Raw genomic sequence first — 21,289 nt, forward strand, 5'->3', positions numbered from 1 at the left:
AATGGGAGGTTCACAAGACCTATCAATTTTAGAAATATTTTAGAGTACTAGAAGTTTTAACAAGTTTGAGACCAAGAGCTTGCAGTTCTCAAACATTTCCTATTCAGTTCTGGCTTACAGAAGAAAAGTGCCTCAACCTCATGAAAGAGCACCCTCTGCCTTGACCTCCACTCAAAGAGGTCAGATCATATGTTTACCAGTTACTGCTGGAGATAGAGAGGAATATGTTTTAAAATTAGTATCTTTAATACATACTGACTGTTGTGGTTACACATTTTGCACATGCAACTACAGCATTCCCAGTTAGAGTAAACAAAGGAAAGTACTTATTCCAATTCAGATTTCCCTGGTTATGTGGAGAACTAAAACAGAATTGTGAATAGAATTTCAAAATCCTGGTGCAATAGGGAGATTTCTCTTCAATTTTTGATTCATTAGTTCAAGCACTTCTAAATAAATCACAAGGTACAATGTGCTAGTATAAACTTGAGGTGGGCCAATAGCACCTAGCTGCTCTTGGAGCGCCTTCGGATACTGAATCTCTTCACACTTTCCCCATAAACATGCAGGAATTTCAGCATAAGTGAGAGCAAGATAAGCTACTCAGTCAAGGCCCACATTGTTTTAGGTATTTGTTTAAAAGATATACACTGTAGATGAATCAATGTATGCATCATATAGGTACATGCATTCGGACATTATGCTTATGTGAAGCCTTGCTGAGGTTGCAGAGGGCAAGTGGACTTAGTGGAATGACTAACACCTCCATTAAATTTGGGGCATTGAATTTGTCATTCTGAATAGGATTTTGAAGCCCCTGTACTGAAGATTTAACACAGGCCATTTGTCAATAGTAGGTCAAACGAAATGTTTGGTGCCTGCGTTAATGTTTTGCCTTTTCTTATTCCACAGGCAGTGAGCACAACTATAGTAGCAGGAATTTCCTGTTTTAACTTGAACTGTTCATAAAACCTTAAGCAGTTCAACTTACTGCAGCAACTACAGAAAAATAGCATTAATCACAGTACAAAGCATTTTTCATTATCATTAATTTTAATAATCAATCAATTGTGATGTTTCAGAAAACTCCAAAAATGACTCCTTTAAACTCTTATATGCTTCCTTCTTAATGGGGCACATGTGTCCAGGAGGGTACCTCCCACAGCCTGCAGAGTCAAAACATCAACCAGTGCCACTGGTTACTTGGGAAAATGGGCTGAGAGTCAGCAGGAGCTGGGGTAGTAAGAGGGGCACAGTAGCAGGGGGCACACAAAGGTGGGCAAAGATTTGGGACATGAATGAATTTATTTCACAGGACACAGCATTGCAGTTGGCAGTAAGTGCCACAAGGAATGCAAGAGCTGGACCACCCAAAGCTCCTTCAGTCTGGGCATCCAGCCCCCATCTTCAGGAGGAGCAAACCAGGAAAGGGCTGGGGGAAGAAGAGGACAGATTCTCACACATACACATCAATTGGTCAGGTTCTTCTGTGGCCCAGCAGGCGAAGATCACAGGAATAACTTTATACACCAAGCTCCGTTCCAAGCCAACAGGAGACATTAAATAAATATGTACAGGATCTGCAGCTGACCAACAGACTTGTCACAGAAGGCTTAGTCACCCATTTTCACTTTAGATGTCTGCAAAAGACAAAAAAGCAAAAAACTCCAGACTTATCTGTGATCCATCAATTACATACATCACTGACCCAGGAACAACACTCGAAGGAGGATGGAAAGATATACCGCTGCCCAAACGGCCCCCCCCCCAACCAAGGAATTAAGTCACATAGAGGTTAAGAGAGAGGATGTTTCAAACCTAATTGACAAATTAAAGATCAATAAGTCACCTTGCCCTGATGGCATCCACCCAAGAGTTATTAAGGAACTGAAGAATGAAGTTGCTGATCTCTTGACTAAAATATGCAACTTGTCCCTTGAAACGGCCACAGTGCCAGAAGATTGGAGGATAGCAAATGTCACACCAATCTTTAAAAAGGGAAGGAGAGGGGACCCAGGTAATTATAGGCCAGTCAGCCTAACATTTGTTCCAGGTAAGATAACAAAAAACATAAGAAACATAAGAACAGCCCCACTGGATCAGGCCATAGGCCCATCTAGTCCAGCTTCCTGTATCTCACAGCGGCGCACCAAATGCCCCAGGGAGCACACCAGATAACAAGAGACCTGCATCCTGGTGCCCTCCCTTGCATCTGGAATGCTGACATAGCCCATTTCTAAAATCAGGAGGTTGCACATACACATCATGGCTTGTAACCCATAATGGATATTTCCTCCAGAAACTTGTCCAACCCCCTTTTAAAGGCGTCCAGGCCAGATGCCGTCACAACATCCTGCGGAAGGAGTTCCACAGACTGACCACATGCTGAGTGGAATCCACAAGATGGTGGAATCCTCATCAAATATAAAACCTTAAAACACATAGACAAACAAGCCTTGCTGAGGAAGAATCAGCATGACTTCTGTAAGGGTAAGTCTTGCCTCACGAACCTTTTAGAATTCTTTGAAAAGATCAACAGGTATGTGGATGCGGGAGAACCCATGGATATTATATATCTGGACTTTCAGAAGGCGTTTGACATGGTCCCTCACCAAAGGCTGCTGAGAAAACTTCACAGTCAAGGAATTAGAGGGTAGGTCCTCTCCTGGATTAGGAACTGGTTGAGGTCCAGGAAGCAGGGAGTGGGTATCAATGGGCAATTTTCACAATGGAGAGAGGTGAAAAGTGGAGTGCCCCAAGGATCTGTCCTGAGACTTGTACTTTTCAACCTGTTCATAAATGACCTGGAGGCAGGGCTAAGTAGCAAGGTGGCCAAGTTGGCAGATGACACCAAACTTTTCCGAGTGATGAAGACCAGAAGAGACTGAAGAGTTCCAGAAGGATCTCTCCAAACTGGGAGACTGGGCAGCAAAATGGCAGGTGCATTTCAATGTAAGTGTAAAGTCATGCACATTGGGGCAAAGAATCAAAACTTTACATACAGCCTAATGGGTTCTGAGCTGTCTGAGACAGATCAAGAGAGAGATTGTGGGGTCGTTGTGGACAGCTCGATGAAACTGTTGATCCAATGTGCATCGGCAGTGAAGAGGGCTAATTCCATGCCTGGGATAATTAGGAAAGGAATTGAGAATAAGACAGCTAATATTGTAACGCCGTTGTACAAATCGATGGTAAGGTCACACCTGGAGTATTGTGTCCAGTTCTGGTCGCCACATCTCCAAAAGGATATAGTGGAGATGAAAAAGGTGCAAAAGAGAGCAATCAAAATGATTACTGGACTGGGGCACCTTCCCTATGAGGAAAGGCTACAGCGTTTGGGCCTCTTCAGTCTAGAAAAGAGGCGCCTGAGGGGGGACATGATTGAGACATACAAAATCATGCAGGGGGTGGACAGAGTAGATAGAGACACACTTTTTTCTCTTTCACATAACACCAGAACCAGGGGACATCCACAAAAGTTGAGTGTTGGGAGAGTTGGGACAGACAGAAGAAAATATTTCTTTACCCAGCGTGTAATGTTCGTGGAACACTTTGCCACAGGAAGTAGTGATAGCATCTTGCCTGGATGACTTTAAGAGGGGATTGGACAAATTTCTGGAGGAAAAGTTCATTATGGGTTACAAGCATAGTAGGTATGTGCAAGCTCTTGGTTTTAGAGGCAGGGTGCCTCTGATTGCCAGATGCAGGGGAGGGCACCAGGACGCAGATTGTGCCTGTTGTCTTGTGTGCTCCCTGGGGCATTTGGTGGGCCACTGTGAGACACAGGAAACTGGAAAAGATGGGCCTTTGGCCCGATCCAGCAGGGCTCTTCTTATGTGGATTCTTTCCATATTAATTACATGGCCCAATGTTCATTAAGTTGCTGAGTGGGGGGGGGGGGTGTCCACGCTCAATTTGCTTCCAGGATATTTGCTCCTTATGAACACCAGCACCCAAATCCTGCCTGCTGTGTCTTCTTACAAACTCTGTTGGGCTCCCACATTTGTTTGCAGGCAGTGGCTTTTCAACACTGCACATGTAACCACTTGCTTATTGTTGCGAGGAAACATGACAGCTGGTAAAAGACAGGGAAAAGTGCAGACGCAATAGTGATGGAAGGAAGAACTGCAGTGGATTTGATGTAATCTAGAGGTTACCTGTAAGGAAATGAACTGTAACCAAACTATGCTCAGAAACAAACATTGAAAATCAACTCCTTTCCACTTCTTAACCTTGAGACTGGGATCCCCAGGGCTTTAGGAACAGGCAAGATTTTATGGGAGGCACCTTGTAGGAGAGGACAAAGCAAGTAAGAAAAGCTCACCTGTAGGATAGCCACAATGACTCCAAAGAGTCCAATGGCACTGCCAAAGATTTCCACAATGAGAATCTTGACAAAGAGGCTGGCATTCTGAGCATCTGCCAATGCTGCACCGCTGCCCACAATACCCACACACACTCCACAGAAGAGGTTGGAGAGGCCCACAGTTAATCCTGCCCCAAACATGGAGTAACCTATGGGAAGAAAGAGCATAAGATATGGGTAACACCCACTAGCATTTTTAGTTCAACCCAAGACCTTAAAAAAACAAGAGAATGTGTGCGTATTGGTCTATCTCACAGAGGCCTCCCTCCAAGGAGGAGCCCTCTGTGGCATCACATAAATGGCATCACTGTTACGGCCATCCAAGAGAATAGCCACTGTCAGCACAAGCTTCAGGTGTTGGTAGTGCTGGTAGTGCTGGTCTCATTTATGACGACTCAATTTCGATGCACACAACTTTAGGCAGGTGACCCGTATGTGCTGGTATATCCAACATTGCAGCCACAATATAGGATAGGGAGAAGAGGCCTTTTCCAAAGTAAAAAGGAGTAGAGGGAGAGCAGGTAGGATTCACTGGCTCCCTGCTTACTGCATACTGTTTCACCACCTCTCAGTAAAGATGTTCAGTCTAATTCAGAATACTTCGGGTATCCTCTTCAGGTAACTCTCCAATCCACAGGCTTTCAAAGGGCAAACAGTTCACACACAATGAAAAAAAATAAAAACAGAGTACTATAAAATAGAATACAGTAAGTCAATGTCTTGTCAGGTTAAAATTACAAGCCAAAAGACCTGAAAGGTCTGGGCAAATAAAAAGATCTTCACCTTGTGCCAAAAATACACTGGGGTTAGCAATCAAGCCAGTTTATTGGAAAGAGCATTCTGAATCGCCACTAAGGAGGCCCCCTTCTCAGGTCACCACTCAGCTCACCTCTTAAGACATGTTATGTGAAGAAGGGCTTCGTAGAAAGATTTTAATAGCTGGTTAGGTTCATATAGGAGGAGCTCAGTCTTGAAAGAATTAAGCTCTGGCCAACATGCAGTCCAACTAGGAATGCATGAGCCAGTCTGTCTGCCTACCTCAGTCCCCGCACACTCTACCTACCTGCATGATAGTTTCGAGCACCAATAGTTTCAGGCGTGGTGGCAGTAAATGACTGTAAGAAAGGACAGTATTTAGAACTCAAGAGGAGCACAACCCCAACAGAGGAAAGTTACACTATACCCCTTTGTCAAGGAGCACCATTACACCACTGACCAATAACTGGGATATATCCTGACTAGAATTTCCACAATCACATGCCCTTGCCCCATTTCAGGGCAATGTAAAGCAACAGAAGTCACCTCTTCACCCCATTATCTCATACCAGCTCATACCTCCAGGCAGAAGACAGAGTGGATTTGCCCTACCCAAAGGGGACAGCAACAGAACAATCATCAGTAGCCCAGTCACATTTTCTTTGAAAAAGGAAAATCTGGTTTCAAAAGTAGTATTTAGCCAAAGAGAGCTATTCTTTTTTCTTCTTACAATGCAGGAAAACTGCCCAGTATTTCAAAAGCAATAAGCTAGACCTTACTCTGCCACACCAGAACTGGAAGCTTCTGCTCCACTAATTGAATTAGGCTAGCTCTCCCACAACAAGACTTCTACCCAGCATGGCATTTGGTCCTGCTGTTGCCTGGACTTGATCAACACCTCTCTGTTTGGTAAATGAACACCTTCTTTGCTCTCTCTAGCTTGGCAACAGAAGGGATAATTACTATACCCAAATCAGATACAGCAGCAACTAGCAGAGAGAGCCAAGAGAGATGGCCAATGCCTAGCATATTCTGCACCCTTCCTGTATGGGTCAAGCGTTACCCCCCCTTACCTCTGCCATGTTGGTAATCACGATAGCCATGATGATTCCATAGATGGCCACAGCTTCACAAAAGATGATGCTGTCAGAAGAAAGGACTATTTAGCAGCTAGGACATCCCACAGACAACAGTTTTGAACACTAGGCCAGAGAAGAGGGAAAAAGTGAATGACTAGTCTCTCAGGGTAAATCTATTAACTTGTTGCTCTGCTTGTCTAGAAATACTGTGTGCCCCACTACACGGAGGTGCTATCAACAAGGTGGTTGGCTTCAATCCCAGACCTTTGCACTACTGTAAAGCCAAATTCCATTTCTAGTTGTTCTTGGGGACACATGTACTTACAGCCCTGTCTTTTGTTTACAAACAGGCATCTTTTGGTGCATGTACAGGACACTAGTCTTTAATTCCATGTCTCACTGTTTGCAATACCAAACCAGGCTCCACAGTAACCTGATCCTACTCAAACTGCACAGATAGTGCCAAGGAGCAATGCTCACTGCAGTCCTGGCATGTGGTGGTTACTAGTGAAAAAGGACATGGTGTCATGTGCATTGAGTCACGTTTTTGGAAAATGATATCAAACATTTATTAAGTTATGGCAAAGCAGAACTGTAACCTTAGCCCAGAAACCAAAGACTTGTATTTTGCACTTTAGCCAAATTAATCTGTATACAGGAGGGCTCTCATATTCACTTATCTGCGGATCGGGTCCGTGGGCACCCCTTATGGAGGCTAGCGCTCTACTCCCTCACCTCCAGGGGATCTTGTGAGCCCAGACTGTGCCTGAAAAGTAGAAAAAAATGTAACTTCTAGTTTTTTCTTAAAACCAGAAGTGACTTTTTTACTTCGCAGGCTCAGTCTGAGCTTGGCAAAGGGCTCAGAGGACCCTTCGGAGGCTAGGGGAGCAGAGCTCCCTTTGCCTCTGGAGGGTGGGGGGGGGGCATTTGCCAGTACTTGTGGTTTCTATTAACTGTGGGGGATTCTGGAACAGAACCCCCACAGATACCGAGACACACCTTTAATCCCAAACCAGAATAACCCACAAGGGTGCAAAATTCTTCGAGGACCATTCTGTGAAACTAGAACAAGGTTGCTTTGGGGGGCTAACTTGGCAGTTAGCAATTTGACTGATAAGACTAGAAACAGTATTTTGTTTGTGCTTTTGCTTTTCTCTAATCTCATCTAATCTTAGATTGCTGATCACTTTCCACAGCAATTTTTTCTATTATGGATTACACAGCTATCTCTGGGCACATTAATTCTGCAGCCTGAGCAAATTCTACAAGTGTCTGGAAACAAGAACAATTTTCAGAAGACTTGAGATCTTTTCATTCCTAGACTCAAGGAAATGGGTAGGAAGGCAGGAAACCTGCCAGGGAAGTTGAAACATTGGATAAATAAATAAAAGCATTACATATGGAGATTGCAAAAAAGCTGAATTAATTCTTTGCATCTGCAGAAAACCTGAATGAATTCTTTGCATCAGTCTTCCTTGCAGAAGGCATAGAGCAGGTACTCATGTCTGAACTGACCTTTTCAGGGAGAACCGAATTAAACAGAAGTGACAAGGGACAAGGTTCTAGAGGGGGGGACCTCTAAAGTACAGCCTGCGATGCACACGAAAAGCCTCTAGGGTGTGGTGCAAAGAAACCTGTACTGTTCTGATCCACCACCTCCTGTTGTCACATTCAATCTTTGAACTTGTGCTGAGCAGCTGCTTCTGCTGCTGATCACCCTAGAAGGCTCTGTGCATTTTCCAAGGGAAGCGGCTGCCTGGTGCGAGTTTCTATAAAGATCAGGCATGATGATGGGGGATGGTGGGGTGGAATGATAAGGCTTAGCAGTGCCACACCCCAGAGGCTTTTCTTGGTGCACCAGATCTGGCCTGCAGGCTGTAGTCTGAAGGCCCTTGTTCTAGGCCAGGGGTGTCCAAACTTTTTGGCAGGAGGGCCACATCATCTCTCACACTGGGTCGGGGGCCAGGAATAAAGAATTTACATTTCAAATTTGAATAAATTTACATAAATGAATATATTAGAGATGGAACTTATATGAACGAATGAAGGTCTTGCAATAGCTCAAGGCCTATAAAAGGCCTTGCACAAAGCAAGGTCAGCCTTTCCTTCTCTGCTGCTGCTGCATCACAAATGTGAAACAACAAGCAGTGGAGGGAGCCCTCGTCCCACAGCTCACATGAGAGGTCGAACAGTTGGCCTTCATTCTGAGAGCAGTTGAATCAGGCCAGTACGGGCTCCAGCAAGTCTCTGGAGGGCCAGAGGCTCATTGGACACTGGGGCCTCCTTGAGGGCCAGATGGGAGTCCTCAAGTGGCCCCAGGGCCAGGGTTTGGGCACCTCTGTTCTAGACTATACTGACAAATTTAAAAGCTAACATATCATATGGGACTGGATGGCCTCTACCCAAGTGTTATTAAGGAGCTCAAATGTGAAATTTATGATCTTGCAACAAAAATACATCTGTCCTTTAAATCAGTCTCTGCACCAGAAGACTAAAAGGTAGCCAATCCAAGTAACACATATATTTAAAAATGGATATGGACGCTGGGAAATCACATAGCAGCCAGCTTAGCATATCTTCCAGGTAAATTTGCAGTAAGCATTATAAAAGCTAAAATTGTTAATCGTACAGAATAACCAGCCTGTCGGAAGTTGGATCAGCATGGTTTCTGCAAAGACAAATCGTGCCTCACTAACCTACAGTTCTCCAATTGTGTCAACTGGCATGTAGATAGAGGCAATCCAGTTGACTTTGTGTACTTGGATTTTCAAAAACCTTGTGATAAAGCTCACCTTGAGTAAAGTGAACTTAGCCATCATGGAATTAGATGATGGGTCCTTTTCAGTGACTGGTTAAAGAACAGGAAGTAGAAAGTCAGAATACATGGGCAATTTTCACAGAGGAGGAAAGTAAGGTCCTTGGAAGTATTGGGATCAGTGCTTTTTAAACTTGTTCATAAATGACCTGGAGTTAGGAGTAAACAGCAAGGTAGCCAAGACTGCTGATGAAACCAAACAATTCATGGTTGTTAAACCAAAGCAGATTGTGAAGAGCTACAAAAAGATCTCTCCAGACTGGGTCAATGGGCAAACAAATGGCAAATGTGGTTCACTGTTAATAAGTATAAAGCAATGTACATTGGGTTCAAAAAACCCAAATTCACTGAAAATGACTTAGATGCAGCAGTGCTGTAGAAGGCAAATTCCATGAAGGGGTCATTAGGAAAAGGACTGAGAATAAGGCTCAATATTATATTGCACTTATATCAATCTGTGGTGGGGTCACATCTGGAATACTGGGTTCAGTTCTGATCAGCACATTTCAAGGATGTTGTATAGCCAGAAAGGGTTTTTAAAAAAGGGCAACCAAAATTATCAGAGAACTGATCTCTGAGGACCTTCTTTCTGAGAAAAAGCTACAGTGTTGGTTTAAAAAAAACAACAGGAAAAGAAATTAAGGGAGGTAAAGGTACTTCACATTGCACATAAATAGTCTGTGAAATTCATTGCCACAAAGCATGATGGCCACTAGCTTGGATGGCTTTCAGGGGGAATGGACAAGGTCATGGACAACAGATCTATCAACAGCTACTACTCATGATGGCTATGCACTACTACCGGGTTCCACAGCAGTATGAATACCAGCTGCAAGGAAGCAATGTTGGAAAAACCATGTCTTCTCCCCTGCTTGTGGGATTCCCAGCGGAAGGTGGTGGGTCATTGGATGCTGAACTAGAAAGGTTTTAGCCTATTCTAGAAGGGCTTTTCTTATGTTCTTACAACAAGGATAATAGCAGGTCAAGAGAAATCGGCAAGAGATCAGTGTTGGTGCTCAGGCAAGCACAAATCTCTCATAATCATTTTAGGGAGTAATGATTTTATTTTTTTTTCCAATTAGCTCAAGGTAATATAGATTGGTTCTCCACTGTATCATAATTCTATGGGTCAGGTTAGGCTGGGTAAGCTCCATAACCAAGCAAGAACTTGAACCCTGGTCTTCCCAGGTCCTGGTCTGACACTAACCACAACAGTTTAGTACTTATCATCTCACAGTAAACAGAATGAGTGTCAAACAGGAAACACACATCTCAGGAAGGCTCTATCTGCAGCCTAGTTTATAAATAGGATGGGCAAAAGGGATTTCTGACTCACAGCACTTATGTCCCCCGCAGACACTGTGAAAAAAAGCTCTTCTCACCTGACCAGATTCTTGGTTTTGATCCTAGGTGCTTTGACACCACCACCAATGATGCTGGATCCAGTGATGTAAATACCCCTGAAAATAGAGCCACAGAAGAGGTTAGATGAGAGATATTCACTATGTGACCAAAGTGAAACATGAATATTCATCTTGAAGTCAGTGCCTGTAAATAGCACAGGAAACGTGACCAGTTATATACGGTCTTGTCTGAACAAATGAGCATCGTAGCAGAGCCCACCACTACTATGAAAGGTGGTGGTGTCATCCAGAAGTGATATGGTGGAGGAAGGAGCACTCACCAGGCAGCACCCACCACTGAGAGTGAGATGGCCAGTCCAATGCCCAGGTTCGACCACATAAAGGGCGAGGTTTCTGTCAGGAACCTGTGTACAGAGGAAAGTTTTATGAACATGTTCCTAACAGTCATAGCTCTGAAAGCCACAGTAATGCAGCACCCTCCCTCCTAGCTGTAACAGGTCAACGGTTTTCTGTTCTTGGGCAAAATTCAGCAGATGAGTCTACCCCTCCAGATCAAGCAGTAAGAGGTTATAGAGACCAATATCCTCTCCCTAATTTGGCAGTCAAAAGGCCTCTGTTCTCAACAGGGACTGGAGTTGCGATACGTGCTGTGTGAAAGAACACTGTAGGAAAGCAGTGCCAAGTCCAAATGACATTTGGCTTGTTAATCAGTAACACAGGGAGCCCCCAAAAGAGATGAGCAACGGAACAGCTTGAGAGGATGCCTGACAGGGAACTTTTAGGTCTGCTCTAGAACTAGCAGAAGCAGGATATGATCCTGGAAACCATCCTATACCCCACCATTTAGACTGAGAGTGGGCAGAAGATAGACTGGTATTTACTGATTGTTCTCTGGGTAATTTGCATTCCAGTAAGGCAGTGGTTCTCAAACTGGTCGGTTTACACCCACCAGTCTGCGTAAAGGTTCCCCCTTTAGGAACCTTTACGCAAGGGGCGGGGAAGGGGAGAGGCAGGATCATGCCCAATGGGGGGGCAAGGGAGTGCTTGTGATTTTATGAAGATTGGGTTGCAGCAGGTTGCAGGAGGTGTGGGGAGCCCTGCACAGCCCTCTGCAGAGCCCCCCGAGGCTTGGAACGTTAGGAGAAAGTGGGCGCAAAGCACTTCTGTTTTGCAGGAGGTGCTCTGCATCCGCTTTCTCCAAACGTTTCAGGCCTTGAGGAGTGCTGCGGATGCCTGTGCAGGGCTCCCTACACTTCCTGCAGCCTGCTGCAGCCCTGTCTTCATAAAGTAAGTCACAAGCACCCCTCCTTACCCCACCTTAGTGGTGCAATCCCGGGGATCGCGTTGCTGCCCTAGCCCCTCTCCCACAAGAACTTACTGAGGGAGTAAAGCTCCCTCAAAGTTTGAGAACCACTGTAGTAAGGGATTCAGATTCTCAATCAACAATAGCAAAACTAAACAGATTTTTCCCCTTCTGAATTAGGTGCTGAAATGAGGAAAAATCTGGGGTAAACCAGGGCAGGTATATGTGTAACAGGGTGACACGCTCAGTTCTGGTATTGAAGATAAATTCCTCAGCTGATGCTCAGACGCATCCTGTCCTTTAATTCTAAGTGCATATCTGCTTTGCACCTGGCTCCAAGCAATGGGCCGTGGGAACTCTAATAAGTAACAACAGATCCTGCAAGTCTGAGGTCTATATGCCCAGGGTTTAAACTAGGGAGCACTTTGTAGTTACAGCACAAATTTGGGGGGGGGGGGTGGCAAAGAAGAGTCAAGAAACTCAGAAGGAAAGGAATTCCAAAAGCTCACAATGCCTAAGGAGGCAGCAAAAGCCAAGCAACCTAACCTAGAGCAGCACACACTATTTCAAAGGAGGAGATCAAAGGGAGTGGCAGTCACTTGACCAGCAGGTAATAAAGAAACAATTAGCTAAATCCTGCTGAAAGAGGCCACCACTATCAACACTGCTTCAACAAATGGCAGTAGATGCTACCTGCCTGCAGATGCAACCATGCCAAGTTCTGCATCTCTCTCCTGAGAACAGAGCACTGCCACGCGTTTATAATCCACAAGCCCAGCAATTATGCTGGTAAATTAGTTATTCCACATGTTCCCTTCCAGAATAGATGGTGGAAAGCATCCATAGACCACCTTCCTCCATACTGGCCCACCCAAGCCTCAGAAAGGGTGCCTTCTTACCAAGCCACATCAAAACGGAAGCCCAGGTCAAATATTGTGTAGCAGATTCCTGAAAGACAAAAGAAACACTGAATGCTTCTGCCCTCGAACTTTGCATTTTTAAAGGCTGGTTCACAACACCACCATTTGGAGACCCTGAAAGTCCTAGAACTCTGCCATAGGATAACAGGAACAGGAGGAAAGGGGGTGCTCTCCTTTCTAATACAATTTACACCTTTTCATGGTGACACATGGCAGCTCTACAACCCTTTCCAGTGTATTCTAATGGGTATCCAATAGGCTTCACATTCCAGCAGAAAGGTACTATCCTACGTGATCCAGTCTCTCACTCAAGGTAGTAAAGTTTAAACACAGAAATTTTGTTACAGGAAGTAAGAATTTCCCCTGCATGCTCCACCACTGACCCACAAGGGGAAACAACTCCTAGCCATTGTAGATGCTGTGGATACTGGAAGAGCAGAGAACCACTAGCCTCACATCCCACTTGGACCTCATGGCTGTTTGACATTCCAGCATATATTCCATTGCCCTCAGTTTGTGTTCTGATATAATTAGCCTAATGACTCCCGTGCTGCCTGAGCCAAGTACTAACCCCCAGATGAATTAAAACACTCCAGTTCAAGATGAATACATGTCCCAGCAAGGCCTGAAAATCCATAGACCCCTCATCCCACATGAGAGGTCCTCTCTCAAATTGGCACCTCTCAAATTTACACATGTACATCATACTTTATTCTTCATTACACTACAGCAGTGGTTCCCAACCTTTAGGAACCCATGGACCACTAAGGCAAAAATATGAATCATCATGGACCATGCGCAACCCCCATCCCCCTGCACGCAAAAAAATTAATTCGGTAGTCCACAGTGGAGCACTCAGTGAGTCACCCTCTCTGATGGTCCATGGGGAAGTGTCTCACCAAGTGAGCTGACACTTTAATGCCAGCTTTAGCTGTGGGTGGTCTGTTCCCTGCCCTCTCTGTTGGTCCAAGAAGAGCGTTTGCATGGTGAGACGCTGGAAGTGATGCTCTTTACTTTTTCATTGAGACCTTGAAGACCACTTCTAAGGGTCTCACAGACCATTGCACTACAGAGTTGTTAAATAAGCAAGGCAATTTAGAGGAAGCTCCTCTATACAACATTACTTCCTCAAGCAGTAATAGTGCAAGTAGTGTGCAAGTTTGTCATATACACAGGACTAAGACCATCAATGTCAACCTTGGCTAACTCCATATGGAAGCCAGGCTGTAACCTAATGTAACCTAGGTCTAGGGCTAGGCAAAAGCTATCAATGCAAGGATAGGAAAACACACTGTAGCTGTAACAAAAGCTCCCTAGCACCACAAATTGGCAGAGAGAGGCAGCAGTCCTGCCTACTGCTGATATATAATTGGAGTCATGGGATAAATATAGGCAAAAGACAACGCCTGATCTATCACCACTGACATCATTAACAAGAGTTCTAGACTTTAATCTTTAGCAACATTTGGAAAACTTCCATTTATGGGGAAAGCATAGGGTCAGCCAGCATTCTAGTCATTCATAATGCAGTACAATAATTGTCTGCACTGAAGTCAGAAGGAAAGCATGTTCCCTTTTATCATTATCCTCCAGTTAGAATTTTTTGAATATAAAGGAAAGGAATGTGATATTCAGAGATAAAGGCAACTGAAAAACTGGCTGTGGCTTCACAGGTAAGAAAAAACCCTTCTTCATGATCCATCACCTTCTATTAGAAGCTGAGTGTCCATAGTTAACATTATATGACAATTGAAAAAATATTTCAACACAGATTTTCTGTTATGGCTCTGACAATTTTTAGTTATAAAAGATTAACTGGTTTTAGTATGACTCCTGGGAAAGAGCTGTTAAATAGCAATGTTATGACAAATTCTTATTCATTTAGTACCATCTACGTGCATTGCACTTTACACAGAATGAGGAGGAAACATCCCTGCACTAAGGGGCTCACAATCTCAAAGTGGTAGGAGGGAGACAGAGGAAGGGAAGGGAAAAGGAGGCAGAGGGAGACTGGGGAATGATGCCATGGAAATGCTGAAGAGGCTACACTGGAAAATGTTGAGTGGCAACAAAGATTTCCTCCGCATGTGGTGGAACTATATGAGCGCTAAAGAACATTGAAAAATGGTAGTGGAGATGTTAAATGAAATATTAAATATGCAGCTCACATACAATTCTGTTACGCAATTTGAATTACATAGAACAGAGCATGTAAAAGAATTACATGAACCAATGTTAAGTATGCTGGATGCTGCAAGATTGAGCTCTCTCATGTGTGGTGTAAATCAATCTGTACCATCTAAGAATGAATAATTGTGGAAGGTTTGGGCACAAATTTATCTAGACAAACAGTTAGCTTACCAGGACTTCCTGCCAAAAAATTTCTAAGAGAAACATGGATCCCTGTGGTTCAGTATATAGGATGCCAACACAATATTTTGCCATCTGAAGTAGAAAACCAAATGGTACCTCCTCCCTATCACACCCTCAATTTATTCCATCTTTCAAATCTCCCTATCTTCAGGAAGGAAAGAGGGAAAGCAGTGTGCTGCTAGTCTGTCTTCTGCAGGCCATCTACCAACAGAGCACTGGTTAGGCTGATGAACCTAACCTCAAGAACTGGCCCAGAACCCGATGCCTGAAGAAGTCCTACCATGCTTTATGGTATGACTGGCCCCAAGCACATATTTAATGCATTTACTAAACAAGACAACTCTTGAAAACTTGATTTAGGCGATTCCTATATGTGCAGTAATAGAGACCTTTTTCTTCTTTACTTCTCCATTGTGTGTGCAAATGTAAAGCTTTGTCAGCTCAATTTTTGATGAAAAACACAAGAACTTTGGTATACAGTATATTTAAAATAAAAAGACCACACCCACTGACAGAGATTCCTAGTGGGCACTGCTATGAAAGAAAAGTTCCTGAAGTTACACAGCATGAAGAATGCCTATAAAAGCAGGTGCATGTGGTCAGTCCAAAGAACATTTCTCCACTGAACTATCCACTTAATCACAGTGCTCAAGAAGTATTCAAGCTGCATTTCTCTCAACTAGCTAGTTATTTAAGACCTGCTGCATGTGTATGTGTGAATGAATTACACACCCAAGCGTCCCCAGCCACATGAGAAGTTCACACACTGTTTCAAAAAGATGCTAAAGCAATGATCAGATGTATCCATGCAGCATCTTTCATACTTAGACCTCTATGGCAACAACTTCACATCCCCAAAGACACTGGCTGTACCTAAACTATTTTTTACTTTTAATGGGCTGGAAGAATACCAGTGTGACTAGCAGCAGCATCATGTACTACGCATAGGGAGGGGAAGTTGCATGCACAGCCTCAGAATGGGGAGCGAGCAGTCGATTTATAACATTGTTAAATGAATCAGGATGGAGCAATTCATGAGATGAGTCAATGACATGACTATGGAAAATGTATCTTGGTACAGGAGGACAGAATATGACAGTACAGTCACAGGATATAAACATTCCACTCCATTCAGCATCAAGTCTTGCCCAGAAAACTGCATTCCACTTTGAACCTTACAGTTCTAAGGAAAAAAATGAAGAAAAAAAACAGAAGGAAAGGTGTTTAGGAGCAAAGAGGAGTATACAAAAATGCATATCCTGGGGCAGAAAAAAGCACAAAACACCACTGAATTTGGAACAGGTGAATGCACCAATAATCCCCTTCATGAGACAGAAAGTCAGTAGGTAGCATTATTTTGGAAAAAATTTTAGGAAAAAATGTTTAGGTGATGTGGCAGTTCAAGGGAGGGTGCAGAGTCTGTCGCTGGACATTTAAAGTTTAGCAGCTATAACACACCAAAACTAGGACAAGGAGGGTAATAAGGGAAGAGGAAGAAAATGGGTCAGGAAATGAGAGGTGACAGCTTTAACCCACAGTTGCTGCCAGCTCTAGACCCTTCACTCAGCAGCAGGCTCTGATCTCAGGATCAGCAGCACAAGTTGCTGACAGCCTGCTGCTGCCTCCTCTCTGCACACACAGCCTTGGAAATGATGCCTGCAAACAGAGATAATGAGTACACAGCTTCCCCACCACCACCGCCGTCGCCGCCGCCACATTCCAACTGACATGCTGGCTTGAGCATTAATCCCTACCTGCCCAAACAACAGGAGTCCACATGTTTTGCCTGTGCTTGGTAGACAACTATTGTTGCCAGCAAGGAGAGGCATTTTTGTTTCCTGCTCTATGGAGACAAAGGAAGAGTGCCATTCTTGTACTTGCTGCCCACTGAAGGAGAACAGCATTTTATGAAAGAGAGAGAACATGCTATAAAGCAATCCTTCACTTCCAATTCCAGCCAATTAGATTGAAGCAAAGTGATTCTCAGCACAAGATTCAGCCTGATGGCATTTTGATAGTTTTAAAATGGTTATTCCTATGGAAGAATATATGGGAGGCTTCCCTTGCTAGTCACCAGAATTAAAACTTCTGATTGCTTCTGGCAACTGCACACACGCGTACCATACATCCTAGAAATGGATGCAGGACATGCCTAGACCAAAAAACGACAGTGCAGAATGAAGGAGGAAAGTACAGGAGCACAATAATGACACACAATCTGAAGTTTTGCAGTTATTTCCAGTTGCTTCAATATTGGTTAAAATACTGAACCCTGTGGAAGATCCTACTCAGCAACTCCCAAGAGGCCAAGTTAGCATATCCAAAGAACCAGCACTTAGCACTCTACTAAAAAAGTGGGTAGGGTTTGTACCCTATCCCAAATCTGTGGGGTGGAACAGAGAAAAAAAATGACACTAACTACATTTTCAGTCACTGCAACATCATTCACACGCAATAGTGTTATAAAGCAAGTTAATGCAAATTTTGCAGTCAGCAACCCTGAATATTTGAACAGCATTCCATCAGAACAGAAGCAAAGTGTCAGAAATGGACACCAGGGGGAACTCCTACTCTACTTTAAATGAAGGAGAGTGGCAACAAGAAGCCAGCTGCAGTAATGTGATTTTTTTTAAAGATCACATTATTTCCCTATGCTACCAGCTCAAATTACTCTGAAAACTGTACAGAATATGCTCAGGGGATCTGCAAGTCTCTTTTTTCCTATAATGGAAGGAAACCTGTTGCTATCAAAAGGAGAAAGAACAACATGACGCTCCTCGGGTTTAATAAGAGGTGGTTTGAAGCCTGTCCCCCAGAGCTCTGCTCTTGACTTTGCAGGTCTGCCCCGATGCAGCATGACCAGTTCCAAATTTTTGTGGCCCTATGGCAAAGCAGCAATCAGCAGTTTTTACCTTTATAGTAGCCCACACCTGCTGTTCATATTTCTCCTTCCTGCCTTGCAGGAGCACTGGTTCTGTGGAGTGGTGCAATTGCAAAACAAAAGACTGCATTCAAGCTCCCCCCACTTTACGCTGCATTCTGTAAGGTGATATGCTAGTGCAAGGATAGAGTTGCCAGGTCCAGACCTCAAAAGGGCACAGAGTAGAGTTATCTCAGTTTGGCTTGGACAATCCTATAATCAAACCCCCCCCCCCCATATGATGGGGGGCAGAGAAAGAGATTAGCATCCAAAGTCCAATGCCTGGAAAGAAACAGTCCTCCTCTCTCCTGCCTCTGTCAACCAATTCACCAGCCTGGCACTGGCCCCACATACCATACTTGCTTACAGTATAGTCTCAAACACTTTTAACAAATCCTGGAAACAAAAGTGCGTTATACCCCAGGACAGGTTGACTTGCAGATTTTAACTTCCATGCCCACTTGCTGAACAGCTGCTTGCTTTTTTAGATGAATATCATAATCTTAAACACATTCTTCCTTTTGTATTGTGTGCCTCTCCCTCCTCCACACAGTCAGTCACAAAGCCTTAGTTCAGGAACACAAATATCCTAGAACAATAATAGGTTGATGTTCAGGTCATGGACCCCAGCAACCAAGAGAAGCCGAGATTCAAGACACCCACCACTAAGTAGCTGTGCTCAAATTCTACTGCAGAGGAAAGAAGTTAATTTCCTGTAACAATCATGCTCAGAAAAGGAGAAGTTTTATTCTTCCTGGACTACCCAAATGGGGAAAAGGAACTAAGAACTTCCTTTGGCAGATTACAAGATGCACAAGTGCCGGGGGGAGAGGGGAAAAAGTGTTGGCTGCAAATGAACATGGAAGGATGGAAAACTAAACACTGTTGAGTAGAGTAACACACTGGATAATCCCAGAAGGAGCCAATAAGAAACTCTGCTTCCTAGCATTTTCTGTGACCAGCTGGTAAATGACTTTAACGGAACAGAAAGGTCGAGTTACAAGGTCAGAGCTGAATATGGTATTTTTGCTTCCCTGACAAGTGAAGTCTGAGCCAAAACAGCCAGGCAAATCCAGTTGAGGCCACCAATGGATCCCGAGTAGCTGGCACAGGACAACCTTTCCCCTTGCTAGAACAGTTGTTCCAAAGCCTGTTGACAAAACAAACTGAAGGAGAGTCTACTATGTGCGCACCCTCTGGATGGGGCGAGTGCGGTAAACAGAAATTCTTCACATCACTCCTGTGACAGACAGTTCCAGCTAGGTTCGCGATCTAGGCTAAGCCACTATCATCGTGTTGTAGTGATAACAACCAGTCATACTAACTAAAAAATACTGAAATCACTTTTTCTTTCAAAGGAAGCTCATAATGACCCATACAAAAATGCAACAAAAACTCCAGGGACTCTGGTTACCTTGCTATTTGTGGCTGACCTGTAGGAATTAGAAACATTTGATCAGTCTTGGAAAGAGCTGGTGCCTAAAATTTTCATGCATGCACACATCAGGCTATACAAGTCCCTGACAAAACCATGCCCTGACAAAACCAGACACAAGAAGCTGAGGCTCAAACTTGTGACCTGGACTCTTCCAGATGGTTGGACCAGTCCTTTGTGTCCTCCCTCAATGTATGCATCAGAGACCCTACACCTCTGCTAACAATTATATTGCCATTGAAGATTCCATGATGAAAATAAGTTCAATTTGACACCAAGGGTAAGCAGACAGGAGCAGCCGCATGCTCTGCCAGGTATCTCCTCGCCCAGTCAAGAGGCTACATTCCGCCAGGGGTGCGCAACCCCTAGCTGGCAACCAAGCAGACTAAAGGCCCAGTCCTATCCAACTTTCTAGTGCTAGTGCAATCACAATGCAGCCCCAAGAAAAGGGAACAAATATCCCCTTACCTAGAGATCGCTATGACTGTTCCCCTATTGCAGGATGCAGTGCATGCCCTGTTGGCACTGGTGCTCCAGTGCTGGAATATTGGATAGGATTTGGCCCTATCCAATCCCTAAGGGCCAAATCCTATCCAATTTTCTAGTGCTAATGCAGCTATGTCAATGGAGTGTGTAGTGCATCCTGCTGCAGCGAGGGGGGACACTCACAGTGACTTCCTCAAGCTAAGGCAACATTTGTTCCCTTCACTTGGGGCTGTATTGCAGTTTTATTCTGATAAAATATTATTGAACTGACCATCATGAAAAGAACCAGGCACATAACTTGAAATGCCATTGCTGAAACCAAGCACATTGGTGTGTGGAATATAAGAGGCCTGGTCAAGGATGAAATCTGGGTTGGAACTGATCCCTCAGGGAGTGAAGTTTTGGTGTATCACAGTTGCATCCGCGCTAGAAAGTTGGACAGGGCAGGGCCCCAAGATAGGGAAGTTTCACTTCAAGAAGTGCTTTTATTTAGCCTGGCAAGCGCAGGCACCCAGAATCAGAAAAATTCAAAGCAACCTTTGAGCCTGCCTCCCCTTTGGGCCCTTGCCATGAAGAGAATTAGAACTCTCTGAGTGCCACCAGACCCAATGGATGAGAGACCCCCTTCTGAGGGCTCCATCCATGGGGAGAGATAGCTAAGGATAGGGAGGAAAATGGGGTGGAGGGGGGAGCACCCACACACAGAAGCAGGTTCTTGTGGTGGGTGGGGGAGGTAGAGCCTCCACACAGGAGTCCTTCGACAAGTGTCACCGCCATGTGAGGCACCCAAGCACCCACAACCCATGCACTTCGCACATGGGCTGTGGGTGCTTGGGTGCCTCACACGTCAGCGGCGCTTGTTGAAGGACTCCTGTGGGGAGTATCTACCTCCCCTGCATCCCCACCCACACCTCCCTTAGCCCCTGCCAGGAGGACTCCTGTGGGGAGGCTGTGCCTCCCCTGCCATCACACGCCCCTGAGCCCCTGCCAGGGAGAAGGTCACCCCCAAGGGGAACGAGCACCACCCACCCACTCTCAGGCCCTCAGAGGATTTCCTCCACCCCCGAGGGAAGCGACTCCCTGGCGACCCTCCCTCGCCCCTCTTAGGCACAGGCGAAGGCACCAGGAGGAGACCGACAGCCCAGCTCTGCGCCTGCCTACTCAGAAGCAAGCCCCATTACAGCCAACGGGGCTTCCTCCCAGGACCGCCGCCTGAGCCGGGTGCAAAAGGCTCGCCCGACTCAGTCACTCACCGATGCCGGTGATGGCGGCGGCCGCGCTCAGCCCCAGCCCCGAGTACAGCAGTGCGAGCCCGGACATGACGGCGGCAGCGGGTCCTCCTGCACCAACGGGGATCACCTGACCGACTGAATGACTGACCCTCCGCGCGCCACGTGATCTGGCCGACGTCTGTCACGTGGCCTCACTTCACTGTGCGGATTGGCTCGGTCGGGGAGCGTCGAGAACTCCAA

The 21,289-nt window shown here is 45.0% G+C and overlaps 1 protein-coding gene across 1 annotated transcript; it reads right to left on the reverse strand.

Annotated features, from left to right (window-relative positions):
* Positions 1–1,034: 1,034 nt before the first annotated feature.
* ATP6V0B (ATPase H+ transporting V0 subunit b) lies at positions 1,035–21,206 on the reverse strand. The gene is made up of 8 exons (XM_066624103.1): positions 21,071–21,206; positions 12,583–12,631; positions 10,701–10,784; positions 10,399–10,476; positions 6,196–6,265; positions 5,430–5,481; positions 4,325–4,515; positions 1,035–1,640 (listed from the first exon to the last, which is right to left on the reverse strand). Exons 1-8 carry the CDS (start codon positions 21,135–21,137, stop codon positions 1,614–1,616), a joined length of 618 nt encoding a protein of 205 aa, XP_066480200.1. The 5' UTR covers positions 21,138–21,206; the 3' UTR covers positions 1,035–1,613.
* Between the last annotated feature and the right edge of the window lie 83 nt (positions 21,207–21,289).

This window comes from Tiliqua scincoides, chromosome 4, assembly GCF_035046505.1.
Source record: "Tiliqua scincoides isolate rTilSci1 chromosome 4, rTilSci1.hap2, whole genome shotgun sequence".
NCBI lineage: Eukaryota > Metazoa > Chordata > Lepidosauria > Squamata > Scincidae > Tiliqua > Tiliqua scincoides.

What these genes read in the sequence shown, in the direction of transcription:
- ATP6V0B (XM_066624103.1), bottom strand. Translation starts at nt 21,137, where the DNA reads ATGTCCGGGCTCGCACTGCTGTACTCGGGGCTGGGGCTGAGCGCGGCC. An exon ending in TTCCGTTTTGATGTGGCTTG is followed by an intron (nt 10,785 to 12,582) that starts GTAAGAAGGCAC and finishes CTCTGTACACAG; the next exon opens with GTTCCTGACAGAAACCTCGC. An exon ending in TGATTACCAACATGGCAGAG is followed by an intron (nt 5,482 to 6,195) that starts GTAAGGGGGGGT and finishes CCTTTCTTACAG; the next exon opens with TCATTTACTGCCACCACGCC.